Source organism: Lissotriton vulgaris, chromosome 2_1 (assembly GCF_964263255.1).
Source record: "Lissotriton vulgaris chromosome 2_1, aLisVul1.2, whole genome shotgun sequence".
Classification (NCBI taxonomy): domain Eukaryota; kingdom Metazoa; phylum Chordata; class Amphibia; order Caudata; family Salamandridae; genus Lissotriton; species Lissotriton vulgaris.
In genome coordinates this window covers 460081469-460106918 of record NC_141687.1, presented here as the reverse complement: position 1 = coordinate 460106918, position 25450 = coordinate 460081469, and the positions used below count along the sequence as shown (strand labels likewise).

General features: G+C 46.3%; 1 protein-coding gene across 2 annotated transcripts in view; it reads right to left on the bottom strand.

Moving 5' to 3' along the window:
* ASNSD1 (asparagine synthetase domain containing 1) overlaps positions 1-25450 on the bottom strand; it is a 49646-nt gene that overhangs the window by 5678 nt on the left and 18518 nt on the right. For both annotated transcript variants that reach the window (XM_086955358.1, XM_086955359.1), the window contains 4 exons: positions 20739-20792; positions 14188-14263; positions 12341-13938; positions 2930-3111 (listed from right to left, as the gene is read on the bottom strand). In XM_086955358.1, the coding sequence (XP_086811484.1) occupies positions 2930-3111; positions 12341-13834 (1676 nt within the window). In that variant the 5' untranslated portion in view covers positions 13835-13938; positions 14188-14263; positions 20739-20792. The remainder of the gene's footprint in view (positions 1-2929; positions 3112-12340; positions 13939-14187; positions 14264-20738; positions 20793-25450) is intronic.

Genomic DNA, 25450 nt, shown 5'->3' with positions numbered 1-25450 from the left:
CGCCAGAAACTGATATTGCCACCATTGTGGTTCTCCCGAAATCCTAGCCTCCTTCCCGATTGTGCACTGAGTACCGCCCCATACCCCTCCTTAACACGAAATTAAACTCTATGCCACCATTCTGGCACAGCGGCCGAAACCCTATTTGGCTACATTGGTGCATCCGGATCAGTGTGCGTTCATGCCTCAGCTGGGGACCCACCACTGCATCCGAAGACTGCAGCAGGCCCTGGCGTATCGGCACCTACTTACCCCTTACTTGTCCCTCCTGTCCATAAATTTTGAAAAAGCTTTCGATTCAGTGGACTGGGCTTATCTACATGGCGTGCTGGTCGAGATGGGGTTGGGGCCCCACTTCTGTTTTCTGATCCGGGTCCTGTACTCCGGGTCCTGTATGCCCATCCGAGAGCGCGAGTCCTGTTAATGGGGTACTGTCGGAGGCCTTCCCCATCGCCAGGGGCGCTAGGCAGGGATGTCCCCTTTCTCCCTTGCTGTTCGCCTTGGCGATGGAACCCCTTTCGTCCTTGGTGTGGGCAGAGGACCGCCTCCGCCAATGGGAATGGCCAAACACCAAGGCGGACAAGATCGCGTTATACGCGGATTATGTTCTTGTCTTCCTGTCTGCCACAGTGCCTCCGGATCCTGCACGATTTCGCGCAGGCCTCAGGGTTGCGGCTTAACCCCGGGAAGTCAGTGTTGGTCCCCCTTCATCTCTCTAGAGAGTGCTTCGATTGGCAGTCCACCATACGACTCCTTTTTATTGTTTGATAATAAAATCAACTCTAGTCTTCATCCATTGTGGGTAGATATTGAAAAAACCTTTTTCCACCCTTTTTCCTTTGAAGAATATATTTCCCTTATCACGATCTCTTCCCATTCTTAAAGATGCTTGTAAGATCTTCCAACCACTTTTCTCATCTGCTCTCGATGAATGTACACAATTGTTAATTGGTATAATAAACATATTAGGATTAATAACAGACATTTTCTGGAAGGACTGGTTAACTTATGGTCTAAAATGGACTCCGCAACTTTTTCAAGATGGTATATGTATACCCTTTCCGGTATTACAATCTAATTTTTCTCTTCCCCTTTCATATCAGTCTAACTATATATCCTTTAAAGCGGCTGCCCAAACTTTTTATAATTCTTTAATCTATTTCTCCTGTCTCTACCCCTTCAACTCCTATTACTATATCACTTTTTTGTGACTCCCCTTTTGCTTCTCTAATGTATAAAAAGTTAATGGATATTCCTATTTCTCGTGATAAATCTGATTTGGAATGTAGTTGGGAATCTGATTTGGGTGAATCCTTTCCTATTCCAATATGGAATAAAATTTGGACTAAGATAAGCAAGTCTTCTAGAGCAGCAAACACCACTCAAACTTTATTTTTTGTTTATAATAGACTCCTAATCACTCCAATTACATTTCATAAGATTGACTCTAACATCCCTCCTACTTGTTGGTCATGTAAACACCATTAGCTGACCTCAACATATGTTTTTTGATTGCCCAGCGATTCACACCTTTTGGATCCAAGTTTGGCGTAAAGTTAATAATATTGGTCACTCCCACACCCCTTTCTCTTTTTCACATATTTTTCTGGGTAGTATTTCCGAAGCTTGGTCTTCCTCTCCTACTAAATTTCGTACTAAATCATGGAAAGATACTTCTGCAGTATCTTTTCAAGCATGGTGGTATGGAGTTTGCCACAATCATAGATTGGATAAAGCCTAGGTACACCCACTCAAGCTTGCTGTTAAACGAGAAATACTTTGGGCACCCGTTACTGAATTCTTAACTGCTTCAGCTAAAAAAAAAAAAAAAAAAAAAAAAAAAAAAAAAAAAAAAAAAAAAAACCACTCTTCACATAACCCTTGCATTGAAGAAGTAACCATACCTCCTTGAATTTTATAAATAATGTTGCTTTGCTTAATACATATTTATATTATTGCTATAGAATAGTTTAATATAGTAGGTTATTTATACACAACTATTATTTTTCAAATAGAATGACTAATATGGATGCTGTAATCTCTCTCCCCTCTTTCTATTCTCCCTTATTTTCTCTTTCTTTTGCTATTTTCCCTTTCCTCAGATATTTTACCTGTATTATTCTACACTTATGTATTATCCTTTGATTACTGTGCTATATTTTTTTTCCCAACAAATGAACTTCTTTTCAAACTTAAAAAAATAACTGAATATGAAAGATTGGAATGTTTCAGTTGTTTATCTTAATTCATTGTTTCATCCAGAAGAAGGCGGATTATGTCGAACTAAAACAGCACTGCTTAAGTGTTTATGATTGCGGACTATACAAACAAAGCAAAATAAATGAGGAGCTTTCAGGTTCTGCGTGGATGTTGTTGGTAGAATCTTGTTTGCTGTTTTATTCTGGTTCAAGTGTGTTGTTATTTGAAAAGAGGATATTGTATAGGTTATCGTTTAATTTCAATTTTAGTAAAACTCATTTTTCTGTAATCTTGATAGACTATAAATCACGTGATGTATTAACATCATATGTTGAGTTTTTTAATATGGTCACAGCTGTTGTGCTGCATCTCTGCTGTATAGTTAATTTTGTAGCACACGTAGAAAATAAACATATGGTTTACAACTAGGGGATATACTTTCTTAATTAGGTTTAACATTAATGAATTCTTGTTGCTGAAGGGTTGCCCTTTCTTTTCATGAGCACACTTCTCTCCATTTCCTCAACATAAGGAGCACTCTCATGCTAATCCGCTATGCAAATATTTTGTGAAATTTGGATGCTTATACAACGATTAGCTGTTGACCTGGAACATACTTTGAAACTGTGTCTAAATTAATTACTTTATGTCACTCCATCCACCAACAGTGAACTTTGGCTCTACGTGAACAGGGGACCAGATGTAGTTGGAGACTTTTTCAAACACTTACCTAGCCTCCTTCCCATGATCTCCAATAACCCGGTCATCACGGCCAAGATTCCTAGAAGAGATGCGTCCCAGTTCCATACTGAGTTCTTCTATTAAAGCATCTAGTCCAGAGGTCTGGAATCGAAGTCTGTGCCGGGAGTACCCTGCAAGCTGCTCGTCTGCACCAATTCCTGTCAATACAACCTGCAAAACACAAAAAGGAGATAAATAAGGTCTTCTGAGGCTTTTTAATAGACCTCAGAACAGGCATTCAGAGTTCATAATTCTTGAAGTGAATACACTCATCTTTAAAAAACAAAAAACACACACACAAAAGAAAAACAAAAAAACAAACCCTAGCTAGCGATCCAGCATGGTGGACGAGAGTTAGGTGAGCTCCGCTCAGCCCAGCAAATATATTCTGCATTTATCCTGTTTCGCCGGTCGAATTCCCCATCGAAGCTCCCTGTGATGGTCGAGAACGGAGCGGCGATTCTCAGAGAAGGTTGGCAATGGGGAAGTTTGAGGTGGCACCTGGAAGTGCGATGGAGAGGCCTTTTGAGCGGACTCGCGATGGAGCCATCGGAGTGGCCGCGAAGGCAGACGTGAACAGCAGTGCTGCCTTGCCCGGAGGCTGGTGTGGTCTGGCGGTGAACGCGCCTAATTACTGGGGGCTAGCCGGCTGTGACGGTGACAGCTGAGTGGAGGGCAGCTACGCGCTGGAGAACCGGTGAGTGCTCCTGCTCCGTCCTCTCGCCCACCCTCCTCCTGCTTCCATTGTCGGGCCGCGTGGGGGGGGTCGAATCTGTTTGGCAGGCGGCCTAGGTGCTGCACTCCCTCATGGGGCCAGTCGGGGCCCGTGCGACACGCAGTGGGGCTGTGGCCGAGGTACTGAGGCCTCATCGGAGCACGAGGCCTCATCTCCTGGGCGACGGCCGATTGAAGCTTGCGGGACTTGTGAGAGTCCAGGCCGTTGGGCATCAACGCCATTAAAGGGATGTACACCACGCCCTGCTTTAAATTGCCCCGGCCAGTAAAACATGCATGTTGCAATACAGGTGAGGAGGCAGCGTAAGTGAGGGCCTTGCGCAGAGGTGCGCTTCGGGGCAGCCCGGAACCCCGTGTAACAGCGAGAGGCCCTGCTTGGCCATTTGCAGTAAGTTAGTGGATGTCAGCCACTGGAACAGAGATTGGGGGGCTGGCACAAAACGGCTAAATAACTCCAAGGTGTCCTTCGCTGTGAAGAGCGAGCCAGAACATTGCATTGGACGGTGGAGACTGGTGTGGGGGGTCAGTGAGCCATCCTGGTTGTCTGGAGTTGGCACCAGAAGGGACGGTGGGACACCCATTAGGGGGTGGGTGGGGGAGACAAGACCGCCCACGTAAGCGGCCGGGCTAGCGCCCTGTGCTGTTTGTAGGCGGGAGGTTTTCAAGTGCAGTTTGTGGGCGGGAAATTTCCACCCGTGAACTGCCATTATAGAAGATAGGCTTCTGGGACAAACCAGTGGGAGGATCCGCCAGGCGGAGCATGCTGGACCGTTTTACTGGATCGGGGGTCTTGACTGCAGACCAGGATAGGCACAAGGGGTCATCCCAGACAATGCCGCGCTCATGGCGGCCATCACATAGTCCAGGATTGCACTGGAAACAAAGATAGGAGTGGTGGGCTCTGACGTCACGCTCCTGTGGCAAGATCTTTGAAATGCAGAAGAACGCATTATGGAGGCTGAAACAAGGGTCTCTGACGTGTAGGATTCAGTCGTTGCACTGTAGAAACAGGTTGCATCGCTGGAGTAGACTACCAAAGGCCTGACCTCACGGGTGGAGGAGGCGGAGGGCAGAGCTAGAAGAAACAACCTCCGTTTTGTGGGTTTCCCAGAGGGATGCAAGAGGGGACATGGAACAGTTCCTCAACCGGTGGCTGGTGAGCTAGTTCCCCTCAGTGTCGTACTACACGGCCTTGCAACTCCTGGTGCTAAATGAATGGTGGTATGGAAACCAAGAAGATCCCGCCTATGCAATGGAGCGGAGGTGTATGGGGAAGTCCACCTTGCATACTATCCTGCACTCTGCGTCGATTCACAATTCCCCACCATCCGCCACTCAGGTGGTATTTTGTGTATGGAAACAGTCCCTCTGTAAGACGGGTGGTGGAACAGGCTGACTAGGGAGAACCCCTTGTGGCGTAATGGCCGTTTACCGGAGCTGGCGGCGCTAGCTGGATTTCAAGGATAGGAAAATATCGGGGTTGGAGGCTCTCCCTGAATTCAGTCTGATTGAGGCCAAGATTTTTATGGGTGACCTACAAGATCATAGGATATCAAAGATTTATCAATCATTGGTGACCCATACTTCCACTACGCTAGATCATCTCAGAAGGACATGGGTTGGGGATGTGGGCGAGCTGGATGGAGATGACTGGCCTTCCCTAAAGGAGCAGTGATTTTGAGGATTGCGCCTCATTCAATTTAACTAACTTCATCGGGTTTATTACACTAGGCTCAGGCTCTGGAGAGCGGGTCTGGTGGCAACCCCAGTGTGCCTGCATTGTGAACGAGAAGAGGGGTCCCCGCCTCACCGAGGTTGACAATTCTGAATATCATAGAGGTAATAGGAGGTAACATATATAAGAGGCATTTACTATTACTGGGGCCGACCTTGGCCAAAAGAGACATAGCAAGGCTGTGGAAGGCGACGGCCCCTCCATCTCTCTTGGCATGGAAAAATGGGATGGACTTTACTATGGGATTAGAGATTCCGATATTTAAGGCCAGGTGATGACCACAAAACACCCCAAAATCTGGAAAAGATAGGCAGATTACAGAGGCCTGCATTTGGACATGGTACCCCGATAGACGCCTCCATATCTGCCTTGATCTGTGGGCCATTGGGATAAGGACTGGATATGTAGTATAGGAATGGATTCACTGCGACAGGTGATGTAGTGACGATCGAAACGCAACAGTGTGTTGGAGTGCTGCACTGTATATGACCATTTAACACAATAAAGTTTGTTTAAAAAAACCCTAAAGGATTTAAAGATAATCAAAACACATGCCATGCATTTTGGAAGTATGACCTTGGTTTTGCGGTATTCAACTCAAGATTCATTCACTCCTCAATATCTCAGAGGTGTCCCTCTGCCTTACCACAAGCGGAGTTATCTATGCAAGTTTTAGAAGAGAGCTGATGCTTACCAATGAGGTTCAGAAGTGGTATAGAAACAGGGAGGTCCAGAGAAAGCAATACATACTAAAGAACGGAAATGAGCTTAGTTGGGTGGAGAAAAACGGCCTACTTTCACTTCTCTGAATTAGAAAAGAAGTTAACCATTATGGATGAGGCAGATGAGTGCTACCATGGACTGCATCTGCTGCATCAATATAGCTTAGTCCACTGTATCAAAAGACAAAGAGGTCAAGCAAGAGCACCATTCCTATCTGACAAGAATGAGCACAAAGTCACATTTTTCTTTTAAAGTTAAGGGAAGGCTGATTTTACTTTGCATTATCATCAGGTAACAGGTAGCATAGCCTGATAATGAGCAGTGCTCTGTCAGATTTATAGGCCAGACTGGGTCACAGAGGGAAAGAACTGAAGCACAGAAGTATTTAACTCAAATAAAAAAAAACCTTGTTAACTCAATATTGGAGCATGAGAACTAAATAATGTTTCGGAATGCTTTTAAGTGGGAGAAAAACTAAATGAAGTTACCTAATGATGAACTCTTCATTTTAATTTTTGCCCAATTCAAAGTGGTGCATTTACAAGCAGCAGGCTTTTTGATCCTAGTGGCCAAAAGACAATGTGCTATATTTATAACTGCAAAATAGTATTTTATTCAAATGGGTGAAATTTAAACTAAAGAAAACTTTTTCTATAAAACATTAAGTATTATGCCTTTCTCAACTTTCAATAAGCCAAATGTGTCTTAATGCTTGATGAAGCACGTTTATTCACTTAAAATTCCTTCCATTTAAACAAATGCATTGTTCTGTTATAATTATGGCATTATCTCTACAGACCACTGGGAGCAAGATGCTTGATATTTGCAAATGTGACACTTGGAAATGGGAGAAAACTTAAATGATCAGTTTTATGGAATCCTTATGAACAAACTTAATGGTGGCATGGCAGCAGTTAAGGGGTTAAATCAGGGGTCTCCAAAATATTCTATAACAAGAGCTACTCATGTTGAACCATGTCACTCACCCTATCATGAGTGATGTAATATGTGATGTCATCAGCAGTGAACTGCGTGGGAAGCGAGTTATAGTTAGCTCAGCTAACTATGATGGCTGAATTTTTCTAGTTTAGTATGAGTGAAATGTCAGCTTAACTATAACGTCTCTGTGACCAGTGTTTTTTTCCGTTAATTTCTAAGGCTTTTTAACCGCTAATCCCTAACTTTAAGGTCCCTGAAACCTGTTATTTTTTCTGTGAATTTCTAAAGCTTTTTAAACATTAATTTCTGACTAGAACGTCCCTGAAACCTTTTTTTTTCTCCAGTGAATTTCACATTTTTTTTTAACTAGCAGTCACGTTCGCAGAGTAGTGGAGAAAAGGGATTGGGCGTCCAACCAGCTCTCAGAAATTCTGTTGCGAATGACTTACAGGAGCTATCCGGAGGGCTTCTTGGCTCCCAGGGTCCCTCAAGAGTAAAGTGGACTTCATACCCTAACCAGTTGTGTGCCAGGAGGAGCGTTTGCAGAGTAGTGGAAAAAGGGGAGAGTGGCTTCCGAAGGCCTCTTAGAAATCCCACTGTGTGGGACCTACTGGAGGTAAGAAGGGTAGTTTCCTCAAGGACGTCCTTGTGGGCCAACTACCCCTTCTGTTACCTCAAGACACAAGATGACCTCTTTGTCCCACCAGCAGTGCGTCAGGAGGCCCGTTTGCAGACTGGTGGAAAAAGGGGCATGGCCTCTGACCACCACTATGTGGGTCTTACTGGAGGTAACAAGAGGTAAGTTGGCCCCTAAGGACTCTCAAGAGCGAAGGGAGGCACGTTTTCAGAGTAGTGGAGAAAGGGGGCAGGCTGGCCTCTGTTTTTTTTTTATTTTAAGAAAGGAGGCTGTGTGGCCCCCTTCCCTTGATCGTTTTGGGCCCCCTGGGACCACATTTCCCAAGGACTGACCCATTCTGTTTTTAAAAATGGAAAAAAATCCTACCTCCTACGAGGCCGATTTTGGTCTTGGAGAGCTCCTATCCTGGGGCCAGGCCTTTCTGGGTTTTTTTTATCTTTGAACAAAAGGGGCCGATTTTGGCCTTGAGGACCCCATCTACGGGTCATAGCAATTTTTTTAATAGTTTTTAAGGGAAGGGGACAGAGTGAAGCCCCCCCCGCCCCCACCCCCCCCATCCAGGGCCATTTTTGGGCCCAGGGACCAGGCCATTTAATTTTTTATTTTTTTAGGACTGTTTTCGGACACAGGGACCTAATCCTCCAGGTCATGTCCAGCTGGTCAGGGACCCCTGGGGAGCCTGAAGGCCCCTGAGGTACTGGCGGAATGACGCCTCCTGTGGGAGGCGTCCCCCAGGGAGCTGCTGACCTGCAGCTCGCTGGGGGTAAAAAGCAAAGTGTGCTCACTTTGAACAAGCAACAGCAAAGTGGTCTCGCTTGTTAAAAGCAAGCATATTGTTTGCTATGGGATAGAGGGAGCAGCGCTCCCGCCATTCCATAGCAAACTGCAATGCCCGGGGGGGGGGGCACCCCGGGACATTGCTGAAGCTGGCCCGGGGGGGAGTGGGGGGTGGTATTCCCCAGGGCCATCTACGGCTCCAGGCGGCAGGAGGGGGGGGGGGGGGGGGGGAAAGGAAGGGGGAAGGGTGCGTGGCGCCCCTCCAATTTGCAAATGAGCCCAAGGGCGGTGGTAGTCTCCCCACACATTGGGGGTCATTAGGATCGCGGACGGACTAGAGTCCGTCCGCGACCCGCCAGTAGGAGGGAACGTCCGCATGGGCTGCGGCGTTCTCTCTGTGCAGATTAGAAGTGACCGCCAGGGTGGCGGTCACATCCTCTATTTTTAACATTGCGGCGGGTGGAGCTTCAAGCTGCACCCGCAGCAATGTTAAAAATGCACGCATTGCATTTGTATGTAGAAAGTGGCAGGCACCGCGCGGTGCCTGCCACTTACTGCATACAAATGCAGGGGGGTACCATGTGCACCCCCCACTTCCCCCTTCACCTAGGGGGCCCGCAACGGGCCCCCGCAGTGAAGTTACACAGGCTTTTCCACGGCGGAAAAGCTGCCGCGGAAAAGCAGGTTTCCGAGCACATCCTAATCTGGCTGAGAGACACCGTCACCATATTAGCTGCGGACGGAAACCAGGACCCACCAGCCATCCTAATGTGGCGGTGGGTCTTGGTGGGTCTGCAGAGGATTTTCCGCATCCTCCAGGCCGGAGGTGGCTTCCGCCGGCCAAGAGGATGCGGAAAATCCTCCATCCTAATCAGCCCCATTATTTGGAACATAGCCCAGGGAATGTGGCAGTCCCTGGGGCTGCATGGGGGGGGGGGGTCATACGGTCCCCCAGTATTTCACAAACATAGTCCCCTGGAGGAGGTGGTGGCCCCTAGTGTAGCCCTAGTGTAGCCCCCCATTGAATGAATAAGCCCCGGGGATGTGGCGTTCCACGGGCTGCATTTGTCCATTGCCCCCAGGACCTGGCCCACCAGGGGGCTTAAAGGGAGCCCACGCTTCATTTTTTTTTTTTTAGCCAAATTCACGAATCCTGCCGATTTAGAAAAAAAAAAAAAGCTTTTTCGGGGACACCTGAGCTAGCTTAGGTGGTCAGGGTGTTTTACCCTGCCCCCTTTTCTTGTTTTTTCACATTTTTTATTGTGACTAGGTTCAATCGAGTCACAAGATGGCTACCAACACTTCCTGGTTTGAAGTGTTGGCAGCCAATCAGATTGCAATCCCGAGATCAGAAGGGTTCACGGATCCACTGCGTCTCTATTTGTACATCTCAGAAATGTTAATAATTCTCAGGAACTTCTGAACGGATTTACACCATTTAACAAAAACAGTCCTTTCTGAGCCAAGACCTACTTCTTTGCCAAATTTGGTGTAACTCAGTTCCGCAGTTCGGGCTGTAGCCGTGTCTCAAGTGTCCTATTGAAATTAACTTGGAGAAAAAGCGTTTTGCCCCTTCCCACTTTTGTCGGCCACGCTTGATGGATCACCCAAAAACTTTCAACACAACAGCTGAAGTGAGTGGGCCATTAGTTTTTAAAAGTTTGCAGATTCGTCAAACGGAGCAAAAGATATTGGCAAAAGAAAAAACTTTTCAATAGAAACACAGTCCTAACTATACCTACCTACTGACAGTAGGTGAATAATATATATATACACACTCACAAAAACACAAACTCCTGCTTCAAAGGAGGACGGTACTCCGATGCGGTGAAAAAGTGAATATAAATGCAACAGCAGCATCCACATGTTTTGGGGGGGAACCCAGCCTTGCTCACAATGCATTGGGCCATCTTGTGTATTTGTGGTCACAAGAAAGTAAAGCGATCAAAAACATAAAAGACCTATCGCAGAAATTATAAATTGTAAGTTGATACATATTTGGGCAAAACACTGCATTTCTTTTGTTAACATGTCAGAAAAGGTTGTAACACAAATAATGGTAATAATAGCATGTTAATGAAATGAGAAGTTGTGAAAGTAAAGTATGATAAAAAAAATAGACCCTCTACTGGCCAAATAAGGGAACATAAATTACACATATTGAGCACTAGTGGGCAAACTACCATCACACCTCTATTGCCAATGTTCAGCCAATAAATAAATTTCTACAACCTCAAACAAAATACAAATCTCATTATGGATATTAAAAATTCTAAAAACATAACGAAAAGAGTAGAAGGAGTTCAAAAAATGAAATTATAAACACACTGCATGGTTAAAGTTAGGACCTACTTAACATAGGAAGAGCATTCTTATGGTTTAGCTATGATAATATGTTTGCTAAATAAACAAAGGTTAAAGTAATTTTATAGTTCGGTGTAAATGTTTGTTTACACACATTTTAAACAGAAAAAACATTAATTTCACTAGTTATAGTTATTTCATGTAACTATTCTGGGATTGAGCTATAAAGCACAGATGCTGTGTTAACTTTTGAATACTTTAACACATTTATTTCCATCAACCGAGGTATTTAAGATATGCTTATCTTATCCCCCTGATCCTTAGAAACTGCAGCAATAGGCCGCCGATTCCAGGCCTGATGCTTAGTGACTTTATGCAGCAAATATTACATCAAACTTCAGAGTAGGGGATGGGCTGATCATTCAATTGATATGTTGAATTTTACTGAGCCACATAGTGCAAAGCTAAAGTGTCTTGATCCCATTTTGCAACTGACAGACACACACACACACACGTAATACTATGAATAGCAATCACACAGCTATATATGTGTGTGTGTATATATGTATATATATATATATATATATATATATATATATATATTACACACATACATACACACACATATATAGCTGTGTGATTGGTATTCATAGTATTACGTGTGTGTGTGTGTGTGTCAGTTGCAAAATGGTATATATATATATATATATATATATATATATCGCTCCTGGCCAACTTAGCCTTTGGGGGGGAACTAGCAGTCCACCTTGGACATTGAATATACTGTTAGAGATTGATCAGATCGTCATGCATGCATTACTGATGAGTTTGAATACATGATCTGTAAATAGTGGCTACGAATTGGGAATATGAAATGTTTGCCCATATACTGCAGAATAACATGAGCTAAAAAAAAACTAAGTGTAATCATCACTATTTATGATAGAATGAATGAATTGTAGCTCTCTTAGGTACTGTCACACCAATGAGATGTTGAATATTCCATATGTCCCATATGACCTTGCATTTTAAATGAATTCAATGGCCATTCAGGGCATCCTCATGCATAATCATGTTGTACATGTTAAGATGGCAGAACATTTGTAATGGGACATTTCTATGTCCATTTTCTATTTCAAGTAAATGGTGTGATTTAAATTAGGGGTTTCAGGTGCACCAGGCAACATTGGTGAAGGCGTCAGCCGCAACGCGTCTGTTGTGCGTTTGCACATGTTGTGAATAAACAACGACTACATCCACCCCTGTGAGTGCTTATTTCTTGGTTAAACAAAAGAAAGGGAGCAATGAGATATATATTATATCGTTGCATGTTGAACTGGTGAATTAGTAAAATAAAAATAGAAACCAGGCCAATGTACTTTATAAATGAACACGTTTGGAAACCAATTTAAAACATAAGAATCTCAGTGAAGCTAACATAGGTTAGTTAGTAATCTGTTCTTGTGAAGAAAGTCACATGCATAAACAAGGTTTTTAAATTAAGGCCAGTGGGCATACAAGAAAATAAAATAAAAATAAGCAGTACTCACCTTTGCAACACTAGTATAGAATTGGGGCTCTCCATGATTAGTCTTTATGCCCATTCCTCTGGAAGCAAACCACACTGCACAACCAATGCTATCATCAAGGACAGTGCACAAGGGAAGCACCAAGTGGCTAATGTATTCTTCTCTCATTTCTTTTAGCTCGTCCCCGGTGATGTTAATTTCTATAAAATTCCAAGTTCGTGAAGGATTGAGAGCTTCAAGTTCTTTCAAACCTGCCCGTCCTGTGATTCGATCAGGCACATCGAAGGGAGACACTTGGTAAGCACTGTCTTTAGTACCATGTGTCATGGTTTCTTCTGGAGAAGAAGAGGAAACTTTCTTTTTATTCTTTTTATTATACTTGTTGGTTGAACCTTTTGGTTTGTTTGGTGGTTTCATCATGAATGCCACGTTGAGTAGATCAATAGGCTCCTCCAAAGGAACATAGAAATCTGACAATGCTGCAAGGACCATAGAATCAATACCTCCAGAAAATAATATTGCAACATTGGCTTTTCTTTCAGAAGTTGCAGCATCCATTAAAGTTGGATTTGAATCTCTTTGGAGGCATAAAACACGTTTCCTTACTGCTTCACTTAAAACATTGATAAGCTGATGGGCTATCACTTTCCTGTGCTCATCAAGGCAGATTTGAAGATTTTCCATCGAAGCTGTATTACTAGTACAAATAGCATGGGATTGTCCAGTTAAATCTCCATGGATTGTTCTATTGATTGGGGAAATGGGGGTTGTGAGGCACAGTTCAGATGTATTCAGAGATAAGCGAACAAATGTTGGCAAATCTTTAGAAATATTAGATAAATCATCTCTGAAAATCATCGTTTTTGTCAAATGCTCATTTGTCAAATACTCTGTATATTTCAATCTCCATGGATACCAGTATAAAGTAACAGCTTTTGAAGACACACTTTCCTCAAGATCAACTCGGAATATTCCAGAGGCAGGGACCTCCTTCCATTGATTTTCAGATTCAGAACATAGTGCTTTTACAGAGGTGAGACAAATGGCTTCTTTCAGGTTATCACTGAATTGCCACAGCAGACTACGACGACCCATATAATCTCTGCCAAACCACAAGCTATGGATGGATGCCTGATAATAAATAAAAGACCAAGGACCATGAACAGAGGAGAGGAGTGTCAGAATATCAGACTCACTATTGCAGGAGGTAAGATGCTGAAACATAATTTGAGTGTCATTATCCATGTCTCCCACGTGAACACCTCCAAACACCTCCCCATTCCAAAGGAAAACGTTGTCATGGTCATCTTGTACAGGTTGTTTAGTCAGTTGACCTCTCAAATGAAGAACATGCCCAGAGAACAAGCAGTGGTATCCATTGCTGGACACATTCTTTGTCAAGTGATGGCTGCAGCTGGGCCCTCTTCTTTTGAGGTGTCTAGTTGCTGATTCTTCCAGAAGCTTTTTAAAGTCATGCTGAAGTGACAAGTCTATGACGCAACAAATTCCACACATTGCTAATTCAAACTTACAAACACAAAAGTATGATCATTATTTGGTATTGGGCCTCTCGGAGTCTTCATTTTTCTGGTGTGCAGCCTTTAGATTATCTAATGTTTCTATAGGAGAAAGAAAAACAGCTAGTCATCTAAATCAGTCTTTACTTCCGCTAGTTAAGATATACCTTCAGTTCTGCACAGAAGGTACAAGAATAGCCTTATCAATCTTTTATCACTACATATGTCATCTTAAAACGATGGTCCAAAATGTTAATCTAAAGATTAGTTTAAAACATGCTGCATTTGGGTGAAGTGAAATGATATTTGTCCCAACAGACTATCACACGAATGCTTAAATAATACACTTACTTTTGCATTCACTCAGAGTTGCGGTCCTATCTGCAAGAAAAAATATGTTGCTGTTGGGCTGCTGGGTATAAACTTTCTGCAAAGAGATAAAAATGGCTGGTTAGATAATAAAATTTGACTTCGAGATTAAAGTATGTCCTATCATAAGCATGTAATTTTCTATGAGTTTTATCGTTTTTAAAGAAGAAATAGGCAGCATTGAAGACCTAATTTGTACTTTCAGCCCACCTCGCCAATCGTGTTTGATTGGCTAACAATGGCTCCAGCCATATTCAATTCTAATCGGGAATATGGGAAGTGACAGAAGAAAGGCCTGGAGAGAATTGAGGCAGGTAATGATCAGAATGTTGTATTAAACTCTGAAATAGTGTCTCAAGATTGTTTTTTTTTAAATTGTTGCATACCTCTCATAATGCAAGGAATTTTAATTCATTGAGTAATTTTGGCCTCTAAGTCCTGTCTCAAACTTTGAGACCACCAGGCTATAAGTAATCCACAGTAGCAAGTCCCTCAGCCCATTTTAGTAGCTAACGTTAGATGCACTACCCTCAATACCAGCTCTGTCCCTAAAATAAGACCGGATCGTAGACCTCATCTACTCGGTTGAGAGTTAGATAGCAGCTGAAAGCATCCAAGCCCCAACAAATATTTAATTTTTAATTTTGCATTCTTTCAATATTGTCAACCATGCATTTATATCGTAAGAGCCCTTTACACATAGATCATACGAGATTACGAGTTGGACGGAGTAGCACTTACCTCCAGAATTTTACTTCTCCTAATCACAAGTGGGCCTGTCTACCTGCACTTGGAGTTCCGACCAATACCAATATCTCTGTTCCCATCTCTGACGAAGATTGTTGTTGTTGCAAGTGGAGGGGTTTGTAATGCTCCCCCCGCATCTTCTTTTCCACAACCCCTCTTCGCCCTCATCCAGTGCCGGACCTCATACGTACCACCTGCTTAGAGCAGGAGGTTTTCAACAGTAGTGTTTCAATATGATGGAGTGATGTAGGACTTCCAGAAACAGCATTTTGTTCTGCCAGGTAATGAAGGGAGTTAGTGGTTAAGGACTCTTCGCTTGCTGATTTATTAAATGCATCTAGCATCAATGGAAAGCCACTGGAGGGAGAAGAGGACAGGCATCATGTGATCCAGTCCTAGTGTCCCCAAGATTATTAAGACTACAGCGGGTACTCTAAACAAGCATTTGCAATGCAATAGGTCTCGCATTATTAAAGTTAGAGCTATTGGCATTGTAAATGGCAATGCCTTTTATTTATGTTTTTGCTTTTAAAACATAAATAAAAAGGCATTGTCATTTACAATGCTAATAGCTTAAACTTTCGCAAAAGTGAGACCTATTGCATTGCAAATGCTTGTTTAAAGGATGCCCCAGACACTTCTTCCCCAACCTACCAACTTTCAGCGATAGGACAAATCTGCAAGCTTATTTTAGCAAGTCCATACCTGCATACAGCGTGCTTCGAAGAGCAGCACATGCGCTGCTCAGGATCGACCTAAAAAGTCTCTGTTTTAATAGCATTATACAATATGCTCGGGTGCATACAAACAGCCAAATACCACAAAAAAGAGCCTAGAAAGCGAGTGATGAGCTAACTTACTGTTGTTGCCTTATCCACCAGCCTGCACCCATTAAATAATGGGTTGAAACCAGCGGGTCCTACATGCTCTACCACTGTCCGAGCAAGAGGGGTGTGTGTCCAAAGCACAAGATGGCCCCTCAGAACGGGCTGCAAAGGAAGCAGGCCGTGAAGAACACTGACCCAAGGGCATGGAGCAGAGGTGGCACCCTGTCCAATGGATGGGCACACCTGGTAGGGCAGTGTGCCAGGCTCTCGTGCACCCTCTTGTGGGAGTGCAGCACCACAGCATGCTACCAGGCGCCATGCTCCAGGCCCTGCTCTTCTGAAGGCAGTCAAGTGTAACTATGAACTGCACGTTGGTAAAGTCCCATGCCCGCAGGAGAGGTCTGAACATGCAGCTCCTTCTGTGATCTGCCTTGCGTCGCAGAACTACACCGGACATCTGCAGTTGTGCGACGGGTACTCAGACACGGAAGCTTTGAGCAACAGGGGCCGTATTATACATGAAGTGAATGTTCCTTTATTGCGCTGGGTGCATCTTTTAAAAGGTGTGCCCGGCGCAGTTTAGGAATTCCATGGGACCCCCTGTTCCCACCCCAGACGGCTGTCATCAGAGAGCGTACTGCCACTTCAAATCTAGGCGAACAGAGCTTTGCTCACTTTCGCATTTCTCACCTAGAGCCCTACTTTATTTTCCAACCCTTTGCAGCAGGTATACAGTGCGGCACACGAGCTCCCTACCCCAGTTAGTTCACCGAGGAAGCAGGAAAGCAGCAGCTGGAAGCATCTACAGTTCTCCGTTCATTCCAGCCCTGTTTAAACCCCAAGTAGCAGATCATTGCTCGGGGGCTCAACAGGTAAACACCCACCCCATGGAAACGCAGGTGACAACTAATTTGCAATGCAATAGGTCTCGCATTAGGAAAGTTTGAGCTATTGGTATTGTAAATGACACATTTTTTATTTATGTGTTGGTTTTGAAAATCGCGAAATTAATAGTTTTGTCATTTACAATGCCAATACTTTTAACTTTCGCAAATGTGACACCTATAGCATTTGTAATGCAATGTGTTGTATTTACTGGACTTAGATGTATTGATATTACAAATAACAATTGCTATTATTTCTTTTTAATAATTAATAGTTAAATAAAAGTTATTGTAATTTATAATGGCAATAGCTTAAATTTTTGTACATAACTTTTGTGAAGATTATGTTCAGTGTATTTTATTGTGACGAAAATCCAAGAACAGAAGTGAAATAACCTCTTTTTGTGACAATTGTAATAAAGCTTAAAATATTGAGAGGACATATTTGCACCAGTTGTTGTGAATGGTTGCACAGATTGATGCTGTGGTGGTGCCGAGTGATGTTGTGGTTGTGTCGAGTATTGCTGGGCCTTCAGTGATGCTGTGGTAGCGCATAGTGATGTTGTGGTGCCCCTGAGGGATGCTGTGGTGGTGCTGACTGATGCTGTGGTGATGATAGATAGAGTGTAATTATGTGGCGTTTAACTATGTGGCACTGAGTGGTATTTGGAGTGTATGTTGCATGGAGTGCAGTGTAATTATGTGGCGTGTAATTATGTGGCACTGAGTGGTATTGTTTGGAGTGTATGTTGCATTGTAATTATGTAGCATATAATTATGTGGCACTGAGTGGTATTGTGTGGAGTGTATGTTGCATTGTAATTATGTAGCATATAATTATGTGGCACTGAGTGGTATTGTGTGGAGTGTGTGTTGCATTCAGTAGAGTAATTATGTGGTGTGTAATTATGTGGCACTGAGTGGTATTTGGAGTGTATGATACGTTGAGCGCAGTGTAATTATGTAGCATATAATTATGTGGCACTGAGTGGTATTGTGTGGAGTGTATGTTGTATTCAGTAGAGTGTAATTGTGTGAGGGTGCAGAGTGTGTGTGTGAGGGTGCAGAGTGTGTGTGTGTGAGGGTGCAGAGAGTGTGTGTGTGAGGGTGCAGAGTGTGTGTGTGAGGGTGCAGAGTGTGTGTGTGTGAGGGTGCAGAGTGTGTGTGTGAGGGTGCAGAGTGTGTGTGTGAGGGTGCTTAGTGTGTGTGTGTGTGTGTGAGGGTGCAGAGCGTGTGTGTGTGTGTGAGGGTGCAGAGTGTGTGTGTGTGTGAGGGTGCAGAGTGTGCATGTATTTGAGGGTGCAGAGTGTGCGTGTATGTGAGGGTGCAGAGTGTGTGTGTGTGTGCAAAGTGTGTGTGTGTGAGGGTGCAGAGTGTGTGTGTGTGAGGGTGCAGAGTGTGCAATAGTCTCAAAACAACTTCGAAACCAAGGTCAGGAAAACAGAGCAGCCAACCCCACAAGCAGGTGGGAGAGGCAGAACCTCACTCTTGCCTCAACTTTCAATGATAAAATACATTCACACGACTGCATGTCCGAAAGTGTCTGTTACAACATAAAACAGGTTGTAAAAACGTAATTTTACAAGCAACACCAAAGACACATATACGACTTCCTGAGCAGCAGCCGACTTGTGCTGGGCGCCGGTTCAAGTATGTGGAAATCATGCAAAACCCAGAGCACCCCTTAACTTCCTGTCTCGAGGACGAGGAGTCCGTGCGCGTTCGCGCGCAGTGTCAGGGGGTGCGCGCGTGCAGTGTCAGGCTTCCCTCTAAAACTCACTCACAGACTCGGAGAGCTTGTGGGAATAAAACCCGCCTTCTTAGGGAGATTCGAGACTTCCAGAAATAGATGCATTTTGTCATCCATTACTAAAGAGTCTCCCCCTGCAGAAGATTACCCTTCTGTTTGAAAGGCACTTGGTCAAAACCATGATCTCCCACGCACTCTCGAATGTCTCTTTTTCACATTTCACTTGCAGTAACCCAAATAATTCCTCAAGATGATTGTTGGTAACGGCTTGTTTAGGAGGGAACAGACCATAAGAGTACAGGCTATACAGTAGTACTGGCAAGTTGATATCATGCTACCACGTTTTGCAATACGGTTATTGGGAAATTGCGATCACATACACGAAGATTCGCTCAAAGTAAGAACATGTGTTAGGTGCTCCGGGTAGTCAGAACAGTGGATATTTAAAAAAATATAGGGGGAGAGCTGCGCACAGGAAGAATGTGACATTTTCATTCCTTCTTTTCCCTTATGATGCCGCCATCTATCCGGACGCAGTCCTCCTCTGAAAATGAGCTCACCCAGAGGTTTTAAGAAGAGGATGACCTAAACCCTGCAAAATGCAGCAAGATGAGCTCATCCAAACTCTGCAATCTAGAGTCCAGTTTTCATCAGACGAATCCATTATCTTATTCCTGCAGCAGGCGGTACAGTGGAACCAGCCAAGCAGCAGGCATCACATTAGTAAACAAGATGTGCGCACGCACTCCTGAAAACGAAACTTAGCGTGGGGGGCGGGACTTCCGTCTTGTGCGCGAATCAGCGACCACGGAGTTCCTGGCCCGAGTAGCAGTGGTGACGCGGGGCTCCCATGCCCGAGGGAGAGCCCCGCGGAGGCTACAGAACACCGGATTGGCGGTAAGTGGGACTGTATTCGGGAGCGGGGGGGGGCGCGTGTGTGTGTGTGTGTATGTATGTATGTGTGCGACAGCGGGGGGTGTCTCTGTATGCGTGCATGTGCGCTCGTGTGTGTGTCTCTGGTGAGGTAAGGGGGAGCGTGTGTGTATGCAGTGTGTGTATGAGACGGCGGGGGTAGCTTCTCTGTATGTATGGGTGCTCGTGTGTGTGTGTGTGAGCGAGCGAGCGTCTGTCTGTCTGTCTGTGTATATGCACGCGCATGTATGGGAGGGAAGTCCACGGCGTGGCGCGGGACGGAACGTGCCCGTTCGCGCACCCAAATCCGGCTTTCAAGCTCGTAACACCCTCTTGTCCCTCATTCCCCCTGAGACAGGCAGCTATAAGTCTCCGCCGGACGCATCCTTAGGATGCTATTCCAGGCGAGACTTAAAAAGGAATAGGCAAAGAAGTGTACCTTGGAATATTTTATTAGAGGTGCCGCATTTGTAATACAAACATCCTGTGTATTTGATTAGAATACCTTCATCAGCTTTATCCCAATTATGTTCAGGGAGAAAAATGCAAGTACTCCTGAAGCCGGGCTTACATCCCCCGACACTCCCAAAAAAGTAAAAGTGGGGAGTCACGGGCAATTGCCAATGGGTCAAAGGAGCATCAGGTTGAAAAAGTTTGGGAACCACTGCCATAACCTGTAATGGATACCCCATCTCCTTTCCGTGTTAAGTATCAAGTATTCACCAAACAGTTCAGTGCTGTGTCCTTTTGGATGGTCAGAAATCCCCACTATTCATAAACATTTCTCACTGATGGCTTGTCATCCGTTCACAATGTCAGCCCCTATCTCAGACACCAGAGTAGGAAGGACCAGATGCAAGGTATGTAAACAAGCATTGACAATGCCAGCAGGTTTGGCTTTGAAGGAATGTTGTATGGTAATGTGAAGCATTACAAGTAGATAGCATGGTATTGGCTATGTATTTTTGTGGAAGCAGAGAACAGCGTGGCCCAGGTCATTTTGACTGGACCTGCTCAAGGGTCAGGATTATTGAATCAAGGACAGCACTACAGTATGAAACTGCGACGAGGCTTCCATCAAACGTTGTGGCATCCTTGTTATCTACAGGCCATTCACCTCAATATTTACTGAGACTTTCAATTAGCTAATGCGCGTACTAAACATTGTTTTGTCCTACTTTTGTATCATATGTATTTTTGCTCCATTGGAGCTTAACATACCTTGTCCCTCACCAGGGATTTTTTTCTTCCTAAATAACAAAAAAAGTCAGGCACCTGCAGCAGCTCCCAGAAACCCCGGTATCCTCTTTCTATTTGAGAACGGCAACAGGACACCTGTCTGCTGTAAGAGATCTCCTTTAATGTCACAAAAAACAGAACCCCTTTGGATACATTAATGTAGAGTTCTCTTACACGGTCTGTCTTTAAGCTGGAAAGCTCGTCCACTACAACGTTCTGTTCTCTAATCTGAAAAACAAACAAAAGTAAAAATAAAACCTTATGTTAATCAGTCTTCCTTGCTGCCACAAAGAGAAAACTGTGCAACAAGTGCAGTACAGGCATGAAAAGTACGAAATATAAATGAGGACAAAATGTTCTACTAGGCAAAAAGGAATCGAGAGACATCAACAGCGAAAGCTTTGGGGAGGTTAACGGAAAAAAAACACATCACATCTACAGGTAAGAAAAAGAAGGTAAGAATGTATGACCGAAAACATGTGGGTGGAAATAAGGGATGAATGAAGGAATAAAGAAAATGCTACGCAAAATAAAGGCAGGAAGGAAGGAATGAGGAAGATAAATGAAGTGAAGGAGAAACGTAAAGGGTGAATGTGAAGGATGAAGAAAAAGTGAAAAGGGATGGAAGGAGGTAAGATTTTAATGTTCATAGAAAATAAGGCATAATGAACATTAGCAAAGCCAATATCTGGTTTTAATAAACTAACACATCAAAGTTGCATTTGTTTATTCCTGTGTGGCAGGTCATAAAAACCATACATTTAGTTTTGGTGGTTGCTGTGTTAGTAAAGTTGGTGGCAACAGTAATGGTGAGTGTGGCAGTAGTATAGGCAGCCATATCTTACTCAATAACATTAGGGAGTCTAAACCAAAGACTTTCCAACAAGGCAGGCAGGACCCTTTTTTTTTTCCAAAACCAAGTTTATTGAGCATAGGAGTATCAAGAATGTGGCATCTCCACACACCGAGATCACCACAACAGTATCAATGTAACGATGACATAGACAGTAAAGGATGAAGCAAAAGCCAAATAAGCTCAGTTTTTGAAATGCCCCAGCAGCCTACTCTACCCCCCAACTACACCCCCCCGTGCCCAACACTCCCCCACCACACGTGTACAAAAAGAGCAATAAAAAAGGAAATGCACAAAGAATAAGCAGGTATAACGCAACCAGGGCTTTGCCGCTTCAGGCCAGAAGTGTCACTGTGATCAAATGTCCTCCTCTTGCTCCGCCGGGGGGTCCAAGGACAGGCCACGGTAGTCGGCCCACCGCTTCCAGATCTTGAAATGTTTGCGCGGGCAGCCCCGCGCCTCAAAGACCGGCTTCTCCAGGCCCATGAAATAATCTAGCCCAGCCTTCCATGCAGACAGGGGGGGGGGGGCCCTCACAGATTTCCACGCCCGAGCCAGGTCTCGTTTGGCCACAACCAGCCCCAGGAGCAACAGGTGACGCTTATATATGTTGCCCCCAACCCCTTCCATAATATGCAGCAGGCCCAGCCGGTGGGTACGAGGAAGATCCCAACCCAGGACCTCAGCCAGGCAACTCCACACGCCCCTCCAGAATCCAGTCAGGCGACCACACGACCACACCGTATGCATCAGGGAGCCAGGCACTTCCCCACAGCGCAGGCATTCCGGTGACGCAATCAAGCCAGCCTTCCACAGACGCTCACGCGTATAATAAGCACGGTGTAAGTATTTGAATTGGATCAGGCGGAGCCGAACCGCAACGGCGGTGCCGCGCGGGGATTCCAGCGCCTCCCTCCAATCGTCCTCATCAAGGGCGCCCACATCCACCTCCCACGCCTCCCGAAGGGAGCGGAGAGTGGAGGAGCAGTGGATAACAAGTGTCTGATAAATCCTAGAGACTTTGTCTCCCAAGTCTCCCATAAACACTTTTGCCTCAATCGGGCTGAACTCCGGCAGGGAGTCGAGGCCGGCCACGCTCGGGGCGAGGGCATGCCGCAGCTGGAGGTAGCTGAAGAACTGGGACTGAGGCATCTGGAACTCCGCGCGGAGTTCCTCGAAGGACTTGAGGGTGGTGCCGGACCTGGCCCAGTTGTGTAACTCCAATAGCCTCCCAGCCCTCAAACCCGGCCAGGGCCGCCAGTTCCGGAAGCAGGCCATTGTGCCACAGCGGCGTTTCAGCCGTTAATTTGCCCCACCAACCCATGCGGCGCAGGGATTGCCGCCACACCGCAAATACCACTTTAGTGACCGACGGCAATCCACGGCGTATGCGAGCCGAATAGAGAATAGTGTGAAGCGTGTGCTCACCCATGAGCAGTCGCTCCAGTGCATAGGCCGGATCACCCCTGTCTCCATACCACCATTCATTGAGGACAAGTAGGTGAGACGCTTGGTAATAGGAGAGGAGGTCTGAGGTGGCCAAGCCACCACAGTATGTAGATAGAAAGCACGTCTTCAAGGCCACCCTGGCTGCACCACCATCCCACAGGAAGCGGCCCAGCACAGAGTTAACCTGGCGGAACCACTCCATGCCAATGGGGTGTGGGAAGGTTTGGAGTTGATATAGAAGCCTCGGCAGTGCCACCATCTTAAAGATGGCCGACCTCCCAAAGAGTGTGAGTGGCATTCTGGACCAAGTTTTAACATCCGTCTGGACCCGTTCCCACACCGGCAAGACACTACGTGCCCAGGCCACGGCCCGCGAGTCCGAGAGAAAGACACCCAGATATTTTAAACCGTCTGTCGCCACACGCAATTCGGCGGCCCATGGGTCAGCAACCACTCCGCCACCCAAAATCCATAGGGTCGATTTGTTCAGGTTAAGGTGGAGCCCTGAGACCTCGCCAAACCCCCGCATGATCTCCAAAACCCGGGGACCCGAGCGCCGCAGATCAGTAAGGAATAGAAGGACGTCATCTGCATACAGTGCAATCCTATCCGCCAGGTCACCGTTCCAGACAAAGCCACGTAGTTGGGCATCTGTTCGTATCCGCGACGCCAGGGGCTCCATGGCGAGGGCAAATAGGTAGGGAGATAGCGGGCAACCCTGTCGAGTACCACGACCGATGCGGAAGCGCCCAGAGACAGCGCCGGCCACGCGGACCGAAGCCGTAACACCAGTGTAGAGGAGACGAATATATGACAGGAAGACAGGCCCTAGATTAAGGCGGGCTAACAAGGTGAACAGATATGCCCAACTCACCGAATCGAAGGCTCGGTCCATGTCCGCAAGAAGGAGTGCTGCCTGTTCATCCCTAGCACCCATAGCGTCAACCGCCGCCTGCGCCCGTCGGATATTATGCCGGGTGGCCCTGTGCGGCATGAATCCGGCCTGGTCAGGGTGTACCAGGTCAGCAATGTGAGGCAAAAGGCGGTTCGCTAGGGCCTTCGCCAAGATCTTGGCCTCGATGTTGAGAAGGGAGATCGGCCTGTAAGAGTTGTGCCGGTCTGGCGCCCTGCCCGGCTTCAAAAATACCACTATTTCGGCATGACGCCAGTCTGGTGGCAACTCGCCCCGAGCCCGTGCCGCCTCCAGGGCGCTGCGAAAGTGAGGTCCCAGCTGGACGTGGAACTTTTTGTAAAATTCACTAGGATAGCCGCTCGGGCCGGGCGCCTTGCCAGTGTTTAATTGACCAAGGGCCTCCCCGAGTTCCTCAGACGTAAGGCGGTTCTGGTCTCGTCAGGGACTGCCTGCGGGAGCAGGTCCTCCAAGTAAGAGGCAATCTCGTCCACCATCAGAGAATCACAAGGAGCGTATTGCGCCTCGTAATAACGGGCGAAGCTAGCCGCCAGCAAATCTGGGTCGGTCATGACCGAGCCGTCGTCCGCCGTGAGGCCAGGCAGCACCAGGGGCTGGAAGGTCGCCTGGCACAGCCTATGCAGCATGGTGCAGGACTGGTCGCCCCACTGGTACACCCTGCTGCGTGTGGCGAGCCACGCCTGTCGGGCCTCCTCGTACAGGACTGAGGCATACATCTGTTGGGCCTGTAGGAGCTGTCTCACGACGCCCTCATCACCCCCGAGCCGACCACGCTGCTCCAGCTCCTCAACGCGGGCCGCGGCGGTCACAATGGCCTCCCGATGTTTTCGCCGAGCCGCCACACACCAAGCTATATCAACGCCCCGGAGCGTAGGCTTCAGCGCCTCCCACACAACCAGAGCGTCGACACCCCCCCACCAAATTCTCGCGCCAGAAGTGGTCAATCGCCTCGCGTAAATGGTTCACATACTCCGGCCGCTGCAACTGCCAAGTGGACATACGCCAGCGAAAGGGTTGTCGTTTAGAGGGGAGGGTCACGGTAGCCAGGACAGGGGAATGATCCGAGAGGCCTCTGGGGAGTATCGCGGCATCCCTGACGCGACTCAGGCAGGCACCCGGCACAAACAAATAATCTAGTCTCGAGAAGGACCCATGCACTGCTGACACATATGTGAATGCACGCTCCACAGGGTGAAAATGCCGCCATACATCAATCCAGCCCAAACCCCTCACAGTCGCACATAATCTGGTAGGAGCAGCCGCGGGGGGGGGGGGGGGGGGGGGGGGTCAGACACAACAGGAGCTCGTCTCTGGCGATCCAGGCCCACATCCATAACCTCGTTCCAATCGCCCCCCACCATGGTCAGAACCTCCGGAATCTCGTCCCACAGCGCGAACAGCCGCTCGGACAAAGCCCACTGCAGGGGGGGGAGGGGCGTACACACTACCAAAAACCACTGGCTCGGAACCCAGCAGGCCCTTGATAAAGACATATCGGCCCTGAGGATCAATCCATTGTTTCTCATGAACATAAGCCACCCTACGGTGTACCAGTATGGCCACCCCCCGCGACCCCCTCGTGAAGCCCGCATGATACACCTGTTGATATCCAAACCTCTGGAGGCTAAGGGCCTTGGAACCCAGCATGTGAGT